We start from the raw sequence: 23,034 nt of genomic DNA, 5'->3' as shown, positions 1-23,034 counted from the left end.
CTAAACATGAGGCAGAGTTCTGTTGTGTCTTGTTCTGTTTCTGGAGTCGACGCTGGATTGCACTGCAAGCACAAACACCGCCATTATGCACAAAACTGCGCAGAGCCGGTACAAGTTGTCGTAGGAGCCTCCTGAGTCACGAAATACACCTGCGCAAAAGATAACATTGTAAATTGGGGATAACGATGTGTTCTTGCAGTGGGGATAACTACCTGCGTTAGAACGGTGGTTTCGGCAAGTTGGTGGATACTAACTGAATTCAAAGCAGCGCTAAAAGACGGGCTTATGAATGACAACACATGCCTTGGTGTGTTGTCCTGCCTAAGCCTGTCTTCTAGCGCTCTTTTGAATTAAGTTAGTAAAGGTAAATTTTTATCTGTCACTTATCAACCCCTTTAGGCACGTTCACAACTCTTGTTTGAATGAAGCATTTGCATCAGTAAATTTATTGTGCCCCTGAAACACTTAGTTTGTTCGTCGCCTTTTACCACATTCACGTTCTCAGTATAAGCACGAAAGGCTGAACTCGTAAGGGACGTTTCAGTAAGATCTGAGGCCTGTAAGACGTAAGGTGGTATTCCTAATCAGCACAGGGTGATGGCTTTGCTTTGATTTCTAAAGGACTACATGCAGAAACTAAGAATATTTAGATTAGCTCTGACGGAATGCCTCATGATAATTAAGCTGCGATTCGCTTTGACACATTGCAGCGTAATAGGAATATGCATGAAGTGCACTTGGCGGACGGCCAACCATTAGCGGGTTGTTCGCAGTCTGCCAGCGTTTATGTTCCGGCATCCACATCAGGTCCAATATGACCCGGTCTCTCACTGCGCGTTGCCTACTTGAATTTCAAATGTACACACCAAAAAATAATTGGCGCACCTTTTACTAGTGGTGCAAGGCTGGAGAAACAGGAGAGCTGACAGCCCCTTCCCTTCTTCGAAGAGCAGGCCGTTGCATCTCACATTTATTTTTGAACTTGTCGCTGGAAGGTCCCCATGAACAGCAGGCCCGGATCGTTTTGTTCGCAGCCTTCTGATTTCCCCCCAAAGTGGACCAGGTTAGCACGCGCTGGAGCCCGCTGCCAAGTCCAAAGCCACCGCCCGCGCTACGAACACCGAACAATATGCTGTTCGCTCTGAATGCGGTGGTACTTCACTCGGATAGACTCTGGTTTCATAACGTGAGGGACGCAGGTTCGCTTCCCCCAACAGGGAGAGTTTTTTTTTTTTTCAGTTTGGCTGCTCATGTTATAGTTCCCCGCCCCTGCTAACCCCGTACCTCTCGGCCTTTTGGGGTGGCCCTGTGGTTAGGTTGTCGGCGTCATGGCGTAAAGGCCCAAGGATAAATTCCTTGGACCCCCCTGACAAGGTTTTTTTTGGACTTCGAGGTTTTGTAGTGCGATGGATTGGCAAAGCTCGGCCTAAACTGCTCTGCTATTAAAATTAAGTCAATACCAGCGAACACACGTGAATGTAAAGCAGGAAATATGCTGGAGCAGTAAGGCGACAAAACGACGGCATACAATAAAACATCAGGTACGTAAGTGCGAATAATATAAAACAAAATGGCTCCCTGTCTACTCTGTAAACAGGGTTAAACAGCAAAGCTGGCAAAAAAGTGCACGGCACAAAACACGACTAAGTATCTTGGGCGGGGTCTACATTCGTGCAAGAAAGCAGAATCTGTTTCAATTGCTTTCCGAGGTTTTCTTGCCAATAAGGGGCTCGTTGAGGAAATACAGAAACATAGGTCGGCAGTCTAAAACGCCAAAGGAGGCATAGGGGTGTGGTTAGGCTCTATTTTTTACTACGGTTAGTGAAGTTAAGATTTTTTTTTAAATATAAGGAAGAAAGAAAGAGAGAAAACACAGCATATCCACGAGGTGAATGATGATGAGTGGGCGAAGCTCCTGAGGGGAAATCATCGGTAAAACCGTGACTCTTCAGTGAAAGTTCGCCCACTACATCTGTGTCCGAACGTAACGTCTAGACAGTCTCGCTTAAACCGCGCGTCGGCACCTTGGGGCTGAGCTCGCCTGATGCGTTTTGCAGACGCCTCACGAGCTCTCACTGCATCGGGGTCTGCCTGCCGATACGCGCGCTTTCTCGCCGCTTCCCGTTCTCTGACGTTTTGGAGATCCTCTTCGCGCCGCAGCCGTGCCGCTTCGCGTACGGCAGGGTCCTCGCGCCGTTGCCGTGACGCTTGGGCCTCTCGTTCTCGAACGCTGGGATCTTGGCGGCGTCGTCGCGCAGCCAGACGACACGCTTCGGCCTCCCGCTCTCGTACGGCAGGATCTTGGCGGCGGCGTCGCGCAGCTTCACGGAGCGCTTCTGCCTCGCGGGCTCGCACATCTGCAGCCTTATCCATCGGGCGACTCCGAGCGCGCGCCAACAGCGAACGGATTTTATTACAACGCTCCCCGCCATCTAGTAAACAATCCAAGAACTAAACTAGAGGTAGCCACGCCATCTAGTAAACAATCCAAGCGCACCTTTTCATCATATACAAGTACCGCCATCTAGTAAGCAATCCAAGAACTAAACTAGAGGTAGCCACGCCATCTAGTAAACAATCCAAGAACTAAACTAGAGGTGGCTACATACATACGTCGAGGATGGACAGACCCACGCCCTAACTAGCTTCGCCCCTAAAAACACGCGCCCAGAGTAGGGACCGAACCAACACCTTTCGCGTGGGTTCGGTCCCCATTGTGGGCGCGTGTTTTTCTCTCTTTCTTTCTTCCTTATATTTAAAAAAAAATCTTAACTTGACTAACCGTAGTGAAAAATAGAGCCTAACCACACCCCTATGCCTCCTTTGGCGTTGTAGACTGCCGACCTATGTTTCTGTATATATATATATATATATATATAGCGAATTAGAAATGGGAAATGAGGGGCTCGGTGAATTAACACCGAATAAGAGTTGGCAGTCAAGAAATCCTCTGAAAGCATAGGGAGGAATGCGGTAGGTCATAGAAACGGATGAAGAATTTTTTGAGTCAGAAAGGAAGTGCCGGAAAATGCCCGCCGGGTGGGATTCGAACCTACGACCTCCAGAATACCGGTCTGGTGCGATGACCACTACCCTCCCGGCGCGGCTCTTTTCCCACCACTTTCTCGGGTATTTATGTTAAGGCATTTTTTGTTTCCTGCTCTTGGGGGTGGTAGCCAGTGCCACTAGGACTACTCGAGGTGAAGGGAACCTTCCTTTTAACCCCCGGGCCGTGACTCGAGTGTCTACGACATCTCGAGAGTGGTCGACCAGCGTTGAACCCTCTTAAGCTGCCTTTGGCACCAAGACTGCCAGAACACAGGCCCTCGCTATACATGTGGCGAATCAGAAATAGCGCCGCATGCGTGAGACTTACCCCCCCCCCCCAAAAAAAAAAAGCACAGAGAAAAAGTCATCACCATAACAACGACAACGGAATCGACAATCGAGGAGCTACGTGTCTCGGAGGGGCCGTGCGCGCACCAACGCGAATGATGCGCTCGCTTCCGTGCACTTGTCTTGGACAACAGCTTTACCGGCTCCAGGATTCCCCCGAACGGTGGCACCCTCATGAAAAACAACGGCGGCAACGGTCCACCGCACCCAGACGCGCTGGCGACGTGACAGCGGCGCGACTCGGCAGGCCGCAGGTGCGTTTGATCGAATGGCCGTAGTCTCTATTTTAAAAACTCGTTTTCACCCTTAGCGTTACTCCCATCATTGCATACATATATATATACAAACCTATTTCATCCCTCAACCGTGTTATGGCCTTATTCTTCTTCTATACCCATCTCTTGGTATCCACTCTGCTATTCTAATTGCCCACTTGTTGTCGGTTCGTGCCACTGCATGGCCAGCCCAAGCCCATTTTCGTAGCAAAGGCTACAATAAATGTACGCTACGTCGGGCAGTCTTCGCGGGGTGACCAGTTTTGAGCAGGGGAGGTAGAGGCCAAACGGCCAAACCATACCCCTTCTGCAAGCGCCCGGACTGAAGCAGCGCCCGATGGAGGGAGAGGTAGGCGAGGATGCCGCCGCCGCAGCTATCCTCGGTATTCAATGGCGAGGAAAGCATGCAGGCAACCAAGTGCGCGTCGCCATATCTGTGGCCAAGAGTGTGTTGCTAGGCGACGTTGTGCGCGCGGCCCGCAGATCAGGCACCCCTCTTCTCCTCCGTGCAACCGTGTGAGTGCGCCCGTGGCCTCCGCGATCGGCTAACGGCGGCGCGCCGCCGGCAGCAAATCGCGGAGGCCACGGTGCGCCGTCACTCGTTACGTCGTGCTCCGCGGGATGGCGGCAGTTGTCCGTGCTAAGCACGACTGTGAAACACATGACTGTGTTTCACGTTACGAACTCTTCGCCGAACACTAAGTATTGCGTCGTGTTCACTGTGAGTGCGATTAATAACATCTCCGTTGGCGCCACACTTTAGAATCGGATTGGAACGGAGCAGATGACGCACGCTGGTGTCTTTTTTTTTTCGGCGTGCCGCCGCAGTGGCCCAGGCTGCGCTATGTCCGTGCATCGCCTCCTGTATTTAGGTGGCGATGGTCCGTGGCGCATCGGCCATATCTGTGGCCGTTTCCAGTGTTGCCAAGGGAAAAAATGGACCGCTAAACTTTTCAATGAATACCGTCTATAAAATTCAACTCAATTCTACGTTCAAGGGGATGTAAATTAAAAAAAAAACCTTGTTGGCCATTTCATCCGCATGTTAGGACAAAATCCTCAAATCGATTTTTGAGTAAATAAATGGGCACCATTTTCTTGGCACCATTCACAAGGAAAAACGATTTGGATATATTAACGGGCTCTGTGGTTATTTAGAACTATATTAAACGCAGCCTTTTCCCAAAAACTTACTGCCCTATTAGGTCGGTGCCATGGAGATTTGTGGTGGAACACTGTTTAGATACCTGACTAAGTTACCTACCTTAACAAAAAACCAGCTCAATATCTAAAATGGCGCGTGATAAAAAAATATGTGAAAAATTTTTTCGTCGGTTTCCACTCTCTCCGTGGGGTAATTTTTAAAATTTTCAGAAATATTCAGCTCCAAAACCGTGACCACAATGTGCTCGTGAAATCTGAAGCCGTTTGAATTTGCAGTTTGGCTTGGCGTGGACATCACCTATTAAGCATTTTCGAATCGTCAGGAGTGTCATTGTTAAATAAAATGTGGTCCTGTTCCCAGCATCCCAGGGTGCAATCCTTGAACTTGGTTTTCTGCCTTTGTATAAGTAACATGTTCCGAAAAACTAATTTTATAAATGAATCAGTGAAAGATTTATTGGAGAATCTTTAACAACACCTATTTTGATCCGGAATGCGGAATCACCTAGATAGTGTTGGTTAGGACGCGAAATCCTAGAACTTCTTTTTAAATATTCTTAAAAAACTACATATATCATCATAAAGCGCCTCGATATGTTAATGAGTGACCGAGATAATCACGAATTTGCGAAAGCAAACTTTCGCCTTTTTCGTCGATTAGAAGAGCGATTTCTGGAAATTTCGCATTAGTGAGCCCCTACGCTTTGACGCAAATGTACTCAGGATATTTGAAGTCTCCAAACCTACGAGTTTTGGCTGGGGGTTTATGAACCTGTCAGTGGGTCACTCGGGCACTTCTCTTTATACGTATAGATACAGCAGCACGTAATAATTTGCGAATTTATATTACAGACAAGAAAATCAATGGACCGGTATTTTACCGCTGTGTCTTTTGTTTACGGTGCAATGTTTCGTGAAAATTGAGTTATACAGTCTAGGTATGATACTCCTTCTGGCTACTGTACTTGCCCACATCAATTATGATCGCTCTGACCCAAAGAAGAAGTGCGCTCACCCGTTCACTCCTCTGAATCAAAATGATGACGGCCATAATGCCGTTGATTATAACTTTTTAATTATGGAAGATGCTTCGATTGCAACAATTTCGGTAGGTCATGACCTAAGCACTTACGAACCAGCATCATCGCTCATCGCCGTCGTTAGCATTACCACCAGTATTCGCAGTCAAAGCACTCCAGGTTACGGCAACTACAGTATGTCTTGAAGTACATTACGAGACATATTTCCTTGGTAGTGCGATATGCTATGTATCGTGAATAACATAGGTTAACACAAATGAAAATTTGCATAAAACAGGAACTACTCACCGACGATCACCGGTTCGCAAAATGTAAGTGGCAGGCCAGAGAGGCCCACAAAGCCCGAAGACACGGCGACGTGATGTGTGCCCAGATAATCAGCGGCGAGAACTGCTTTCAAGTTTTTTATATAGCCGTGCTGGAACCCAGCGATGAATGTTAACGCACTTGTTGCCACGAAGTCGTGCAAGAAAGGAATCACGAGGAAGCACAGAGATACTACTGCAAAGCTAAAAGCAGCTGTTGTGCATCGGCTACGAGCGAGCCTGTCAAATACGAGAGGAATTAACACCTGACCACATATCGAGCCCGCAGAAGAACATGCCACCAGCTGTGACGATTTGTTCAAAGGTATGCCCTTGTCCCGAGCGTAGTCAACGATGGTGGAGTTAAATATTTGAGAAGTAAAATCACCGGCCACCATCGACACTAAAATGACGTAAAAGCAGGGAGTCTCCAAAAGACCTAGTATTTGAAGGACCATACCCTGACTGCTTTCATTGTTGTGAGAGGTTGGTGATGGCAACGGTATTTGGCTCGCCGTGCTTGGTACAAAATCTAAACTTCCTTCTAACTCTCCATCGACTCCTGTTTTGTTATTTTGGTATTTAAATTTGCTGGAAAGCTCACGAAGTAAACTCGAGGATTGTGGAAGGGATCTACGACGAACGTTCTCAGAGTTTTTTTGTATTGTTCCGTAAACTGCCCCGGCTGCTTGTTTGTCAGGGTTCTCAATCGTGGTGCGGAACTTCCATAAGCAAACCCGAGATGGACGCGGGGTTCTATGCATCAAGACCAAGGGTATCAAATGGAGCACGATACCACCAAATACCAATGTGGCGCCGTCAAAACCATATGTGCGAAATAAATGCGGCAGCAGTGACGCTCCAGCGACACCCGATAACGAGTAACCAAGAGACATGATGCCTATCGCCAAACTCCTGTGCTCATGAAAGTAGGATACGATGTAGATCGACGTAGCGATCCACAGAATCCCTGCTGACACACCTGAAAAAAGATGCAACTAAGGTGAGACGTTTGTCTTGTGCTGCATTTGTCAACTCTCTTGACATTTCTGTGTTTTTTGCCAAATATGCCAAGCTCTCTCCTCTAAGGGAATGGTTGAAGTTTGTAATTCAAGTCTTTGTTAAGATGAACGCAACTTCCTACATTGTGATTGTTTTTCAAGAGAGACATGTTCACATGTAGTATTAGAAACACTGAACAATAAGGGAACTGTATGCAGATAGAAATTGATTACATTGTAGGAATCACCATCCTGGGAAAATAAGTGGGAGCTGTGGCAAGCAACAATATTCAAAGAGGTGCATTTCTACACTATTCCTAATGGATGAGGTAAAATAATTAACATGGAAACGCGGGCTGCTTTTTTAGCATTCATGGCGGAATATTTGGAGCACACTGCGGGGCTCAAAAGGAAAAAATACACAAAGGTGTGCGCAGACTAAGAAATGATTTACTCTTCACGCAACACATTTATACCCTCAGTTACACAACGCTGGTTACCACGCTTGAGAAGATTGGTAAATATTCTGTAATACCACACATACACGAGACACAAAACTCAGATATAGAGCATCTGAATTTCGTTTTTCAATAAGGCGGCAGATAGATGGCTCGCTCACGCTTTCTTTATTTTAGAAATGTGTCATGCTTCTACCACTTCGGTGGTATTCTGATTACGGTGGCGGAACACTAATTCTCGTTTGAGCAAATAAACGCTCGCACTTGCCTATCGTACACTGGGCAGCAGGCTTTGGCAGATGTATGCACTGCGGACCTTTAAAGTTATACACGTGCTCTCTCAGCCTTAAATGTCCTGCTGGAAACTCACATTTCACATCTAAAATATCTTTAACCGTTATCCCAACTAGAGGGAAGGAATCGTGACTAGTTACATTCATGAAATGATGGTGAATGATAATATTTATTTTGATTTTGTACAAAGTAGTGGGATGTACGTCGCCAGTGGATTCAAAGGAGTCCTCTGAAGGGTCTTCTTCGTAGTCCTACCGCAAATATTTGTGTTTGATTTATGAAAGTGTATTGGGTGTACACCGTGTTCAAAAAATCATCAGACGTTTTCCTTCTGGCTGTGTCATTGCTCCTGCACTCAGTAATCACTGCGAACGCCCGCACTGATGACGCAGCGGCTTGAAGAAACCTTCTGAAAATGCAATTCTGTTGCTCAGCCACTGAAGCATTTCAATTGGCAAAGGTATTCACGATGAAAGGGCCAGAGTTACTTTTAGATAAACACGCCCTATGCACAGCAACAGTTGTTTCCCGCCATTTTCGAGGCATTCTGTGCCATCTGGTCGGTATCTTGGCCTGTGTACGCACCAATTGGCCGTCTTACCGATACTCATACCCTGCTGTCAAAACATGAACGGGACTCAGCAATAAAGGATTCGCGAAACGTGTTTATGTGTCTATGCAAATAGCAGGAAGTTATTTTCTTTGTACTCAAGATCATATTTCCTTATCTTCACATTATCACTCTGATGCTGACATGAGCCCACGATATTAAGCTGAGATCACGCCAGGTTTCAGCTATGTGCAAAATTACGAGCCCCTTTATACCACAATCCCGTAGCGGGGCGAATGAGAGGTGTATTTTTTTGTTAAAGACGGAATTCATGGTGAATTAGCTTCTGTTGTCTCACGAATGGCCTAAACATCTAGTACGAGAAAAAAAGCTGCAAGAAAATGCGTACCGATGTATCTGAGCCAGACCTGATTCGAGCAAACGCGCACATGTACATGAATAAGTATTTGCATGCGTGTTGTACTTGCCGTAAAGGAAACCGAAGGTAACCGACATCCACTCGATGTTCGGAACAAAAGCGGAAGTGACGAGAGCTACGGGGCCCACCCAAGTCCCAATGACAATGATGCTGTAGATTGACATTTTCCGCTGTAGGGCGCCGATCGGAAAGCCTGAAAAACACGCAAAAAGCAGGGTGATGAATAAATAAAAAAGTGCTAAAAATATCCGGCCCCCACAATTGAGCTGTGAAGACTGAGGAAACAGCAGAGCTGGTGGTCGTCCCCATTTTTAACTTGGCCTTTCTTTGTTCCTACTTTTCTTGATGAAGAAAAATGGTTAAAAAACGATGTTTTCTCCATAAAAACTGAAATAAGGGAAAGTTCCCAATGGACCCTCCTAAAGTACGAGATATAACACACTAAAAACAGCACAAACAGGAGAACGGAAGTAGTGACGAACTGAAGCATTCTAGTTTGTTCCTTGTTCCGTCTTCGTCTTTGCGCTGTTTTGTAGTGTGAATTATGTGTACCAAAAACAACGTCAAGCCCTAGTACAAAACATAAAATGTCAAAGTCTTGGTCAACTCAGCCAAAGTCCAAAGCTAATACCCGCGCTACGAACCAAAAGGAAATACGGTGGGCCTCTAGTGCGATAAATAGCGAAATCAGATAGACGCCGGTTTCATAACGTTATGGAGACAGGCTCAATTCCGACCACGGGTAGCGTATTTTTTCTTCAGGCAAACTCCCAACACCTGCTCGTGTCTCCCTGCCTCTCGCCACTCTCACTCACACTTCTTGGCCTAGCATTTTTTCCTCCTAATCGCAGAGCGGAATTTACTCCTAACCATCCGCACGCACAGAGAAAAGCTTAAAGAAGCCATGCAGACAAAATGCAAGTTTGTCCTATTCGAAAGATTTCGTGTTTTGTGGTGCCGCTAACGCATGTCCGTAAGCAAACGATACTATATTCCCTTACAAATTGATCAAGATCAGTTAAAATGCTGATTATCCTGCTGAATCGTGTGTTTTCTGACGTCTGCAGTGACGTCATCTGTTCTGGGTGAACCTTCTTTGCCGTTAGTCGACCTCGATGGCACTACCGTACCGCGGCTGGCCGTTTTCTGCCTTTGTTTTTGACCGTATTTGTACCTGGCTTGTTTTTGCTCAGGTAGAAAATAATTGCCTTGTGAAACATACTGCTCGCTCGACAATAATGGTCACGTAAGACACCGTCGCTGACGCAAATCGGCAGTGTCGTCTGAGACAACCCCAAAGCGCTGCAGGGGTGTGCAGCTAAAACAGCATAGCGCGCGCAGTACAAACAGCAGTACGTATCGGTACTTCTATGTTTACGCGTTTTTTCGTAACTTCCACTGCGTACCCCGCCATTCCTACTGCTGTTAAAAAAATGTCCCCTAAATGTTAGTGCAGATAGCTCATTCGGCAAACCTGTGAGCCCTGCTAATTGGCGTTTGTTTTTGGCAGCCTCAGCCAATCGCACAGTTGTTGCATATGAAATCAGAGGTTCTGTTGCCGGAAATGAAGGAGTGAATCGCATGGCCGTTACCTTTGTTCTTAATTATGTAGCCCATTTCAGCGAAGTTTACGTTAAACGTGGGGTCCGTAGTATTATAAAAAGGCAACCTTGCGAATGAGCCAAACTTCCACTTTGTCGGCATGGCGCCTTTAAACAGCTTTTCTGCTGAAGGATTCCCACAATCAACATGAGCAGCAACCTTGTTATCGTCGTGGCTCATAGTGCAATTATTTTTTCCAAGTATTTTGGTTTCCAAGTATGACTAAGCTTAATTGGCAAACAGCAAGATAAAAAAAACTATGAGCGTCGATCAACAAAGGTTCGACAATGTTGTAAGCGCGGGTCGGAATAGCTCTCTTCCGGCGCTGCAACAAGGCAAGGAATTGCCGCGGCAGTAGACTTCGCACACTCGGATACTTCAAACAATCTTGAGCCATTCTGCGAAAGTGGATGGCCAACGATGTTTGAGAGTGAAGTTTGATGTTTGTGTAAAAATATTTGATGTTGGGATGTTCAGTCGAGCATTCTTAAGGGGATATACAGCGCAATGTACAACGAAGGACGGTAAAGATGCGCAAGGCCAAAAAGCTAATATTAAGCTACTAGTTTATGGAAAAAAAACGCCTGTTTATTTAATCGAGGCATATAATAACAAGCAAGTGAAGCGACACAAAGAAAATCAAAGAAAAGCAAATTTATACACCTCCACACGTTGTTATCGTCCCACGCTCGAGCCACGGGCTTCGCAATCTAAAATTCGCAATCTCTATTGGAGATAAAGAAATGTGTTGCTGACTCGTGCATCTGTCTCCAGCTTCGGAAATTTAAACTGCTTTCACAATTACACTAATAGTTGAAAGTTACCGCTTCTTCCTTGTGCATTTTACCGTACTTCGGTGTATATTGCCACCATTATCAATTGTGCTTTTCATAGGGACTCGTCACCGGGCAAGCGATTATTAGTTCATCAGAGATTATCATCAGACCTTGCCCTAGGGGTTGGAAGAAGAGGAGGTTGACGAAGCGCGATAGGTGAACACTACCGCACGTGGTTATTGCAACCGACGCCTCTGGAACAGATGAGGAAGTTGGGGTGGGTATCTTCTCTCCGGCATTGAATTGGGCTTTTTCATTGCGTATCCCAGATTATATTTCCATATTTTATGAAGAATTTCTGGCTATTCTTCTTGCCGTCCTGAAACTCGATTCAGCGCAATCTTGAGTGATGATACTCACTAATTCTGTTTCCGTGTGCATGGTTCTTTCTTCGGAAACTGTCAGTCCCATGCTTAAAACGTTTAAGTGCGAATGCACTTTATAAGCGACCCTGAATTCCGTTGACCGCCGTCCGTCCACATAGCAACAGCTGCGGGTGCGCGCGCTCCTCGTTTTCCTTGGCAACGGGGGGAGATGGCACATACCCACGTGGGGGATTGGCCAGGAATCTCCTCGTCTTCGTTGGCAACGGGGGGAGATGGGCGCACGCTGCCTGGCCGCTGACATGACACATACCCACATGGGGGATTGGCCAGGAATCGGGCGTGAGAAGGGCTAATGCACCCGCTTAAAGGAGTACTGACACGAAATTTCAAAGCTGAGATCCGCTCTAGCAATCAAATACAACGACAACACAAATAGGTGTCTGTGCATGGCACATACCCACGTGGGGGATTGGCCAGGAATCGGGCGTGAGAAGGGCTAATGCACCCGCTTAAAGGAGTACTGACACGAAATTTCAAAGCTGAGATCCGCTCTAGCAATCAAGTACAACGACAACACAAATAGGTGTCTGTGAATAAATGCATCTTTCTTTCTTTGTAGTTGTGTGTGTTTGTGTGATCTCTCTTTCGCGAACATTACCGAACCGCGCAAATTCAACTCGTGCATTCGCACTTTCACATTCTTCCCCTCGGGGAAATGCGGGGAAATTTTTTTTACTCCTGCATTCCCACTTACGTGCGGGCAATTAGGTTTCTTCTGGCTGCCTCGCCACTGTGTTAGCCCTTAATGAAGCCGCTTATACGTTAGCAAAAATGGCATTGGCCTTAACAATTGTGGAGGTGCTTCCCGCGTTTGCTTGCGTGTTGCTAGCCCGTTATCGCCAACACCTGTTGGCCCAGGACGTCTCTGATCACGGGCTGCACACTTCTCCGGAAGTCGAACACCTCAGGTTTCGTTGAAAAAGAAGCCTCTGCCACAATCGCTTGCGCGAAGTTTCGCTGACTTCGTTTCGTTGTGGTGTTCCACCACTTAATAGGTACGTATACAGGGCAGATCTAACAGCCTCAACCTTTGCCACTTCTGCCATGAAATTGAATCGGATGAACATTTCTTTCTTTTTTGCCGTCGATTCTCTCATCACCGAAGAAGGCTGCTGCAGGCTTCCCTGCAGCGTCTTGGAATGCTACTAACCTTGCCAGTGCTTTTGTCTTTTGGAGGCACGAATCTAGGCCACTGCAATGGGGATATTTATCACGCCATTCATTCGTTCATTTCAGAGACGGCTTGTCTGCCTTGCTAAAACGATTCTCGTCAGGCTGTCTCGCTCCTCTTTCTTTTTCTATTTCTCTCTTCAACCTACGTACTAAATTCTTTCTTCGACTGTAATATTTTGCCTTATATGGTTCTTTTTAATGAAAAAAAAAACATCTTGGACAATCCCCCTGAGTGGGTATGCGCCACTTTATGGGCCACCACCACCACCACCACTACCGCCCATAAATTGTCTCACCTCGGCACGCTTTCGAAGATTATGCCTGCTACAATACATGGCTGAATCTGCGTACGCAAGTTCTGAACTTTTGCCCCTCGGGAACTAATGGAGGTGTCGTATTAGTCAGCCAAGAGCTTGTGAAGTTACCGTCACCAGCTTTCGGTGTGGTGTCCCAAATTTATAATATTACTTGCAACGCTGCAATGTGGCCCCTTCACCACCCTGTGCATTTTTAGCGAACTAGAGACAGCTGAACATATTGCAATCTGAGTCTTTCACCACTCCGTGCATTTTGTAACGAATTAAAGACAGCTGAACATTTTTTCCCTCTTTCCTACGGTACTCCTATATACAAAAAAATACCCGGAAAGCAGGTTTAATAAATTCGCCCTCCCACTGTCTGTTCCTCTAATCTTATCCTTCGAGGCGGAGGTGCTGGGTTTTTGCCGCGCAGATCTTAGCTCCGCTGTGCACTTATTCATTTCGGAATCTGGCCGTCTCCCGTACTAGCCCCAGGACGTGCCGGGCTTGCTTCAAAAAGATCTCAGCGTTTATGATCACTGCTATGAGTGCCTTCCCGCTCACTGCCTCTCCTTCACCAACTTCCCTTCTTGTTTTATTTCCGTACATACTTTTCGTGCTTTTTTTTCCTTTATTGTTTTGATTTTATTTTCGTTTCAACACCTCGTGGTGCTACGTGTCATGTTTGGGCAGTTTTTTCCTGTTTAGATTTCCCCCCTAAACCCCTATTCTAATTTCATTCGTCAAATGTGTTTCTTTAATTACTGAGTATATAGATCCTCCCTGTAAGCGCCCCTTCCCTGGCCAATCCCCGAGTGGGGTATGAGCCATATCTTCTGGCACCAACACCACCACCCCGACAGCCATTCCTCGCTTGGCTTCAGTTTTTAATTAAACGTCTGGCTGCATCTCCTCCGTTGAGATCCCTTTGTTGCACGTGAAACTGTGTGGTGGAAGACCAGGTATGCCTGTTACATGATTAACCACCCTGAACGGCACTGAAAACCCAGCCCAATCACCAGTGCTGGCCAGCGAGTCTTTCTGTAAGAATCAGTAGCGCCTACCAGCCGCCGGCTGCAAGGCCAAGAGCCGGATTTCAGACTCCTGCCTCCGCACCAGAGGAAGGAAGTGAGAGCGACATGACGTCCCTGTCTGAGCAGACTGAGCGAATTGGTTCGTCAGTCATTTATTGGAGTACAAGCTCTCTGTTCCTGGTCCGTTGCACGGGTACGTCTTTGAAGATGTGGAGGACTAGGTCCAGCACTACGAGCCAGTTGTTCGCTACCCGTGGCTGGTTCCACGAACAACGCCGCCAGATCCTTTACTTCTCGCTTGAGGGCACTGCACTCCGCTGGTTTGGAAACCATGAGGCCTTCCTCACATCCTGGAAGTTGTACAACAAATACCTGCTGCGCGACTTCGCGAACCGACGCCTAAGTCAGAGAGCGGAGGACATACTGAAACCTAGAATTGAAGGGCCTAATGAGAGCGTAGTCGGCTTCGTTGAAGACATACTGTGCGTGAGGCGTCAAAAGTTACATTTTTGGCGGGCTGTTTCGTAATCGTCCGACAACGGTTGTCGCATTCGTGGCGGAAACGACAAACATAGAGCGAACGCTGGCGGCCAGAAGCGACCACTATCACCGCGTGTGTGTGGCCCCAACCACCATTTCTGCGTTTGCGTCGTCACGCCCTGCCATGGACGGCCATGACAAGAACGCGATCCTAGAGGTTGTCCGCGAAATCATTCAGGAACCTTTAGAAGTTGTTTCCGACTCGAGAAAGGCCGACGTCCGTTTCAGTTGGAGAGGTGGTCCGTGAAGAGGTGCATCGGGCGCTGATTCCTGAAAGCGCTGTCAACTCGGCCGCCGAAAGAGAGAGAGAGAAAGAACGCCCTTAATGAAAGTTGAAGAGGTCAGCCCCACTAACGGTAGGGCTTGCTACTACTCCAGATGGGGTGAATACAGTGAGGTGACGACGTCTTGCTGTGACATGCACCATGGATGCTCGTCAGTGTGATCCGTCGGTCTTGCCGGTGTATGTGAGCGCACCAAAAAGAGATGCCACTGACATGTCGTACTTCACACCACACCGACGAGATGCGACTGACACGCCGTGCTACCTGCCACGCTGGCCTCAGCAGCATGGCCCCAGGAGAACAGACGTCTGGAGGACGGAGGACAACCGACCGCTGTGCTTCCATTGTGGCGAGGCTGACCCCGTGTATCGCCGTGGCCCTTATTGTGAGCTTGGGCTTCGCGGGTTTCATCCGAGTGCACCGTGCCCGGGCCGCGGTGAACAGCATCGGAAAATCGAGGGGTACGTTCGACTTCCGCCACCGCACGTACAGATCCCAGCTCACGCCCATCGCACCCCATCACGTCGTCGCCAACTTCGCCTCTTCACCCCTCTCGCAGAGTCAGGCCGGAACAGAAAAACTTGGTGCTGCAACTCCTGGAGGCCGTGTTGCCGACGACAAATTCCGCGAACAACCTCCACGAACATCGATGGCCGAGTGTTCAATTAGGAGCGAGGTCTCTCATGCGCTTTCTGTTGCGGCGTCAAACACAATTGGTATAGTTATCGACGGCTACGACGCGACGGCGCTCATAGACACCGGGGCGGACTACTCCGTTATGAGTGAAACCTATTCTTGCCGTCTCCGAAAGTCACGACACAGCAGGAGAGCCCCGATATGAGCACAGCTGGATTACACCTGGTGACCTCAGTGAGATGGTGCATGGCTCGCATTGATATTGCAGCGTGGCACGCGCTGTTATATTTGTTGTTTCGCCGAACTACTCTAGAGACATTATCCTCGGCATGGACTTCCGTCGCAAGTACGCCTCTGTCATCAATCTCGCCTCGAGCTGCCTTACGCTTCGGACACCGTCACCACAGTTTCGAACTTCTATAATGCGTTACACCGCAAGGGTCGCAATTGACGATGTAAAGCTACCTGCTCACACAGCCGTTGTTTTGCCCTTGCAGGTGAACGCATGTGACAAAGGGGAAATTTTCGTTGGAGGCAGTCTTCAGCTCCTTCCAGATAAACGAATAGGAGTCTCTAGAGGCATATGGCCAATTGAGAACGGTCATGCCCGAGTGCTTGTTATGAACTTTCAAAAGGAGGCGCAGTACACAGCAAAGGCCATGGTGGTAGCTCACGTAGAAGACGTCACCTAGACCACCAGCATTGCTGTGATGTCGCAGACGGATGAACCGTGCAAACAGGACACAGCCGCACGCATAGTACCCGACGTGGATTCAATGCTTTCTTCCGAACAAAGGCGAGAGTAGTTAGATCTTCTGCAGAGTTTAACGAATATCTGGCAACATTTTTTGGAGTCGGATGTACGGTGGTTGCAAAACACATAATGCTCACTGGCGAAACTACGCACCCCACGTGCCAGCCACCTTATCGCATATCACCAACATAATGAGAATAAATAGAACGTCAGGGGGCGGGGCATGCTGAAAGACAACATCATTCAGCCATCCAATAGCCCTTGGGCCGCACCAGTGGAGCTTGTTAAAAAAAATCCTGGGTCGTCTCCACTAACGTGAAACGTGTGGAGGGGCGAAGCATGCAGAGTATAAGTGTATCCTTGGCACCTTGGCGTTTTTTGGCTACGGAGATGAAACTTTTGGGAGGTAGAGTTATACAGCTTTGCATGAAGCACGAAGCGTTCTAGACCTGGGAGTCGCAAAACGAGTATACAGGTGCGTTCTTTTTGTACACGTTACTTTATAGCGCGAGGCGTAAACGAGTGTCCTGGTGTTTTCGTACCGTGACTACATCGACGATGACATGAGACGACGACATGAGACACCGACAGCCCGAGCCCCAAGGGGCTTTGCCTGTAAAAGCAGGCGGGAACGTTGCAATTTTGCGTGTACTATCGGCGGCTCAATAAAATAACCAACAGATCCTTCTTGGTTATTTTACTGCGGCCATGACAGCTGGAGCTGAGTCTATGCGACTCAGTGCTTCTTCGTCGTGGGCATGGGGACAGTGGCTGAAGCTATGTGCCAGTCTCCACTGCTTGTATCGGTAACAATATTATTCCGTTCATTCGTTTGTGTTAAAGTGTTACAGCGCAAACGAGCGAAGGTTGAAGAGGAATGCACGAGACGGTCGCTGACTCGATCCGAGTATTTCATTTAAAATCAAAATTATATAACCTTGTGCATTCTTCTACGGCCTTTGCTCATTGGCGCTGCAACACTTCAACATAAATACGCACCCACTCACCCAAATATGCGTTTTGTTGGTTTTTTGGTTCACCGGGTGGTAGGCGAGCGAATTCAACCCGCCTTGGCTGAACACTGTTAAAGCAAAAATGTCGACGTATAGCTTGGTTTTCGTGCCAACTGGCACACAATTGCACCTCAAGACAAAACAGACGGTTCTCGGAGCAGCCGGGGCTGTAGGCGCAAACGCTCAGTTTAGTTGGATGCATCCAGCATGGTCGTAGGCCGAATTTGTTTTTATAGAATCACACGTTGTGGGAAGGCAGGATGTTTACTGCCGAGAACACTAAGGGTCGTTTACGCGCTACACGGAAAAAAATATCGGAATGGGTGCGAAACCCCAATGACCCCTCTGGCAGCATTCCTGGCAGCCAGCACCTTCTTGTACCATTTTCGAATGGCATGCTACTTACTCTTTCACTCTGGCCTCCTTCCGCACCTCTTCCTTGGAACGAACAACCGATTACACGCTTTCACTCCGCAACCTCCGCGCGAGCCGCTGGCTTGACCTTGGCTGAGCTTGAAGGTCAGATTGACAACGCAAGGAACAAGGTTTGACCAGAGGTTTGACCAGGCTTCGCTTACAGAGATACCTACATACCAGTAGCGCAATTTAATCTTTGGATCGACTCGAAACCAACGCTGCTGATTGCAACAACTCTTCTTACCGGAGACTGTATGTCTTTCCTATACTTTTACCTATACGCCTTGCAGCCAGCGGAAAAAACGTGCGGGTGATTGGTGGAAAGGCGATTTTTAGGTGCGGAGTACCTTAGGGCCTCACAATGTCCGTCCGCGTCCGTGCGCATAGCATTTACCATCGCAAAAAATCCCACAGGCAAGGGCAGGATTTGAGCCTGTGTCTGTTAGACTACGCATCATCCAGCAGCAGCCCCTGAAGAGGCTAATCAGGATTGTATGGGCTCCGGCACATCACGGTATTCCTAGAAACGAGGCGGCGGACGTCATCGCTCGAGAATTGACCCACCGAGCGGGCGCCCAGAGCCGCGTTGCCGAACCTGAGCGCATGCAGCCCTTGACCTCTTGCGCAGAGATCACGCAGCACTACAGGCTGTCGCATCAGACACTCGCTCCCCCCCACAAATCTCTACCCCGAGAGCACGAACGTCATTTACGTGCTCTCCAGACGAATACATTCCCCCATCCTATCCGGCGTCACCTTTTCAACCGACAGAACTCCCCGCTTTGCAGATTTTGCGGAGAACCCGGAACGCTACGCCATATGGTCGGAGGGTGCGACCAATCCCCACTGATTCCTCCCAACCTGCAACTTTCTACTGTCGAGCTTTGGGAGAGCGCCTTGGCGAGCACCAGCCTGAACGACCAGCTTCGGCTGGCTCAAAGCGCTGTCGATGCTGCCCGCGATAAAGGCATCCTGGACTAAGGATGCCTCCTTCAGGCTTCAGTACAATCCCCCTGCTGATTTAAATAATCGTTAATTCTCTCTCTCTCTCTGGTAGACCAGACAGAGTTAGTGTCAGTCATCCTACCTACTGGGCTACGACCGTGAGTGAGTACCGGAGAGTCAAACGGCTTACTTCCTCGCCAATAACGGTGAGGAGTACATTAGGACCTCCCAATGTCTGTCCGCGTCCATCCGCGCGCACACCACCCGATTTGCGCCCCGACCGCCATTCGATTTGAGCCGTGATTTGGGTTTCATTTAGGGAATAATCTAGGTGCAACTCACGGCTCAAATCGACTGACAGTCGGGGCGCAAATGGGATGTCACTCGGGGAGCAACTTGGATGTCATTTCGAGTCCCCGTACTCCGCACCCTCGCCATCATCCACGGAGTGGAGATGCTGCCATTTTTCTAATATATTACTGACCAGTCCGATCGTGAGTTAGGCGATTGTTTCACGCGTAAGTATACGAAGCTCATACCGACCGAGTATATTTCTCGCCATGGTAAGAGCTAGTTATAGGAGTATATTAAGCATACTAAACCACTTTTCGGGCGTACATCAACGATTGGTTTTTTCGCCAATTTTATGCCTTATTTAAGTCAATTACTTTCCTATTAGCCTTGATGTGTACTCAACGGCAGAGCTAACTAAATGCCGGACTATGTTACAGCCTGAAGCAGATTCAATAATCATGGTGCTTCGAATGAGAATCGCAGTGAACGAGACTAACCACAACCATAGCTTTCAGAAATGTTAAAAGAACCAATTGCTTTGGTATACATAACGAAAAGTAGAAAATAACAAAATCGATCATGTACAATATTTCGCCGCTCCGTAACAGCCAACAGTATTTGCGAACCGTATAAAAATGCTTCTTTTCCCGATCGAGCAAAGAAAGCTACCTTTATTTAAACGTCAAAGAAACCACGGCGCACTACCAGCCGGAGTGAACAATACACCCCCTTCCGCCGAAAAACCCATGAAAGAACAAGAACGCCACTTACGAGGCATCCAAACCAACACTATCGACCACCCCCTGGCCCCCACACTAGACTCCTCGCAATCCCGCTTTCGCGAGGATCCGGACACCCTCTCCCATATTACGTAGGGCTGTGATCGAAACACCCACCTACCCCCCATGCCATTGCTCTTCCCGGAGCGCTGGAAGAGAGCACGGTTCAGCTCCGGCCCTAGTAACCAGTTTTCACTGTTGAAGAGAGCCCAAGAATCCGGGCGGTATTAAGGGGTTCTGGAATAAGGACTCTTCGCCAAGGCTAACTGCTTCGTGGAGACGTTTGCTACTCCTAAATGGGAAACAAAAAGTGCGATTCCTCCACCTGCAGTAGACTTGGCAGCTTATGAAGCGCTGAATAGACGCGCAATAAAAATATCGGGAAATCTTCGTGCTTTCTAAGAACGTGAAGGAGAAAGCCTAGTTTAAAGTTCTGCGGATCTGCTGTTGAATGTTCTGTTATACTTGCTGTAGCACCCATCACCACATGACCAGTCCACTGAGAAGTAGTATCCGGAACTCGTTCCGCTTTGTCGCCATCGCCACGATATACGTGTTGAGCCACTTTGGGTCATTCAGCTCTCCATTGAGCTGCTCTTGCCCACCGGGGGCCTACCCTCTCGTTTGGTGCTGTTATCTTGCTCTCACAGCGTGCAATAGCGCTCACAATTCCTTTGCGAATCTGTGTATCTTACAGTATCTTACAAGAATTTTTGTACTGTATGCGTTTCATCAAAATGTTGAGACCTAGGGCTTTCGTATTCAGAGCACAAATACCTTTGCATTTAAAATACAAAAAAAAAAAACTTAGAATGATATTGAGCTATTGCCAAATTAAACATTTCATTTTATGTTTAGAACTATAGTAGATAGAACTATAAGCGTAGTAGTGTTACAGCTCTGTCATTCAGCGTATTCTAAGTTCTGAAATAAAGCATTACATTTACTCCTAACGCGAAATATAAAAATAATGAACAGACAATTGCGGACATTGCAAGTATTCCAAAATACGCAGAAGAAAGGCACGGGTACCCAAATATCGCAACCCCTCGCAATTTTTTCGCTCTATTCTGAAGTATTACATAGGAGTGTTGATTGATTGATTGTAAAGTTTAACGCGCCGACGCAACGCAGGCGATGAGGCGAGCCGTAGTGGAGGGCTCCGGATTAATTTTGACCACCTGGGGATCTTTAACGTGCGCCGAAACCTCGTACACACGGGCGTTTCTGCTTTTCGCCTCCATCAGTAAAGCGGCCGCCGCGGCCGGGAATCGAACCCGCGACCTCGCGCTCAGCAGCGCAACGCCTTAGCCACTGAGCCACCGCGGCGGGTTACATAGGAATGTAATATTATCAATAGATTGATTTGTGATACAATCGAATTCTTCATAGTGAACAATTTTCTAACTATTGTGCAATTTTTTTTGGTACTGTACCGATAATGTCTCTAAATTGCGGAGATTACTGGCTAATGAATGAAAACGCGAGATTTGTGGTAAGCAGGACCTATTCTGGTGAGGTATGGGTTGCGCGTTTTCTCGCATTATCTGAATAATTCTATTTTTGCACTTTTGTACGGCACTCTACCAAATTTCAAATGCTTTACCGTTTTTTCATAGATTTTGCATGCACCTTTATGCACGTGACTCGGCTGTTTGTAGTGCATGTATTCTGTATAAGCAGCACACCCGTAGGTCAGCAGTATACGCAAATAAAAATAGGCTATTTAGCTTGATTAATGTTTATTTCGTTAACGACCGACAACACAATTAGGCTGAAGAACTGACTCTAAATCTGCTCTCGCTGTTAAAGGTGCGCTCGCCTGCGCGTGTACGCCACCTCACGCCAATAAACGTTCGTTTGGAACAAGAAAATGTTACGGCGGGCGGCTCAAGCCATGTAGGATGGCTTAATTCGTAAGAACGTTCTGCAAAGTCTTCAAGGACTAGTACAGCCGTAAATTAGTGGAATTTTCGGAAAAGCGCCACTCAGTATCGAAGTGTGTGAAAAATATGTAACTCATCTCAGATTCTAAAGAAGTAATTACTAATTAGGCCCACATTGTGAACACAAGATACTGTTGTCGCTGAACCTTAAAATTCAGCCATGGATTTGTATAGCCACGAGTTTCAAGGAAATTCTAGTTAAGTAAGCGTATTACCCATGATACTCGCCGTTACTGACTGGATGGTCCTCGGCCAGAGGGCGGCTTCACGGCTGACCCTAAACTTTTCCATGAAAATGACGTACAGGATGCCACTAGTGGTGTGAGGCATTGCGAAGAAGAATGCCGAGCACGCCGCTAGGAACGGGAGAGCCCAGCAGCGATCGATGACAGCCAAATCAGGACGCATGCCACTGATCGGCGACGGAGCTGCTGCTTCTGAGGGCATCATGGGAGCTGTGGAAGGAATCACATCGCTAAATCAAAGCGATGTTTTTTCGGCATCGATGTTGCTAATGTATGGTACCCAAATGAAAGTCTCATATTATTGACCAGAAGAAGGGTTGGAACCCCTGCACTGGATTTACCTGAAAAATATAACTAAAATATCGTTCAATGCATGGTGCGCATCATGCTCAAATGAATTGACGGGGAATTTGCACAAATTGTAAAATGATAAAAATGAATAAATAAATATAAGGGCACCTATGCACTTCTCACTATGCATTGAATCAATATTTGTCCGCTCTTAATCATCATGAACCTTCCTTATTTGTGCCCTTTTGTTCTTCCTTTCGTTTGGATGAAAAATCGTCGGCCCAACGCCATTTGCTACGTGCCCATGTTTACAGTAACAGTTACTTCAGCGTAATAATCAGCCTCAGGACGTGCAAACCAACATGAATCCCATCTGTCATTTACCGGTAGCCTATTACTACTCCTGTAATTGGCATACCTAAATTACTAATAAAATACTCAATACGTCTAAACGCACTTTTCAAAGTAGAAGATGACTTCCCTTCCCGTGATCAGCTACTTTGAGATCAGTTTCACTGCCTCAATTATGCTGCACGGTAACCTCTTTTCGCGGTACGACTTTCATTGCTATCAGTTTGAAATTGCTGTATTTTCCCGTTGAGCCCTTGTTGTATTCGACGCAAAGCATTGTTTTTTGT

General features: G+C 47.4%; 1 protein-coding gene across 1 annotated transcript; it reads right to left on the bottom strand.

Moving 5' to 3' along the window:
• LOC144146448 (monocarboxylate transporter 14-like) lies at window positions 1-22,310 on the bottom strand. The gene is made up of 4 exons (XM_077678403.1): window positions 22,076-22,310; window positions 8,912-9,115; window positions 6,164-7,162; window positions 1-149 (listed from the first exon to the last, which is right to left on the bottom strand). Exons 1-4 carry the CDS (start codon window positions 22,308-22,310, stop codon window positions 1-3), a joined length of 1,587 nt encoding a protein of 528 aa, XP_077534529.1.
• Between the last annotated feature and the right edge of the window lie 724 nt (window positions 22,311-23,034).

This window comes from Haemaphysalis longicornis, unplaced genomic scaffold (genome assembly GCF_048455015.1).
Source record: "Haemaphysalis longicornis isolate Haplotype H1 unplaced genomic scaffold, Haemaphysalis longicornis Haplotype H1 scaffold_7, whole genome shotgun sequence".
Classification (NCBI taxonomy): Eukaryota; Metazoa; Arthropoda; class Arachnida; order Ixodida; family Ixodidae; genus Haemaphysalis; species Haemaphysalis longicornis.
This window is presented reverse-complemented; position numbering and strand designations above follow the sequence as displayed.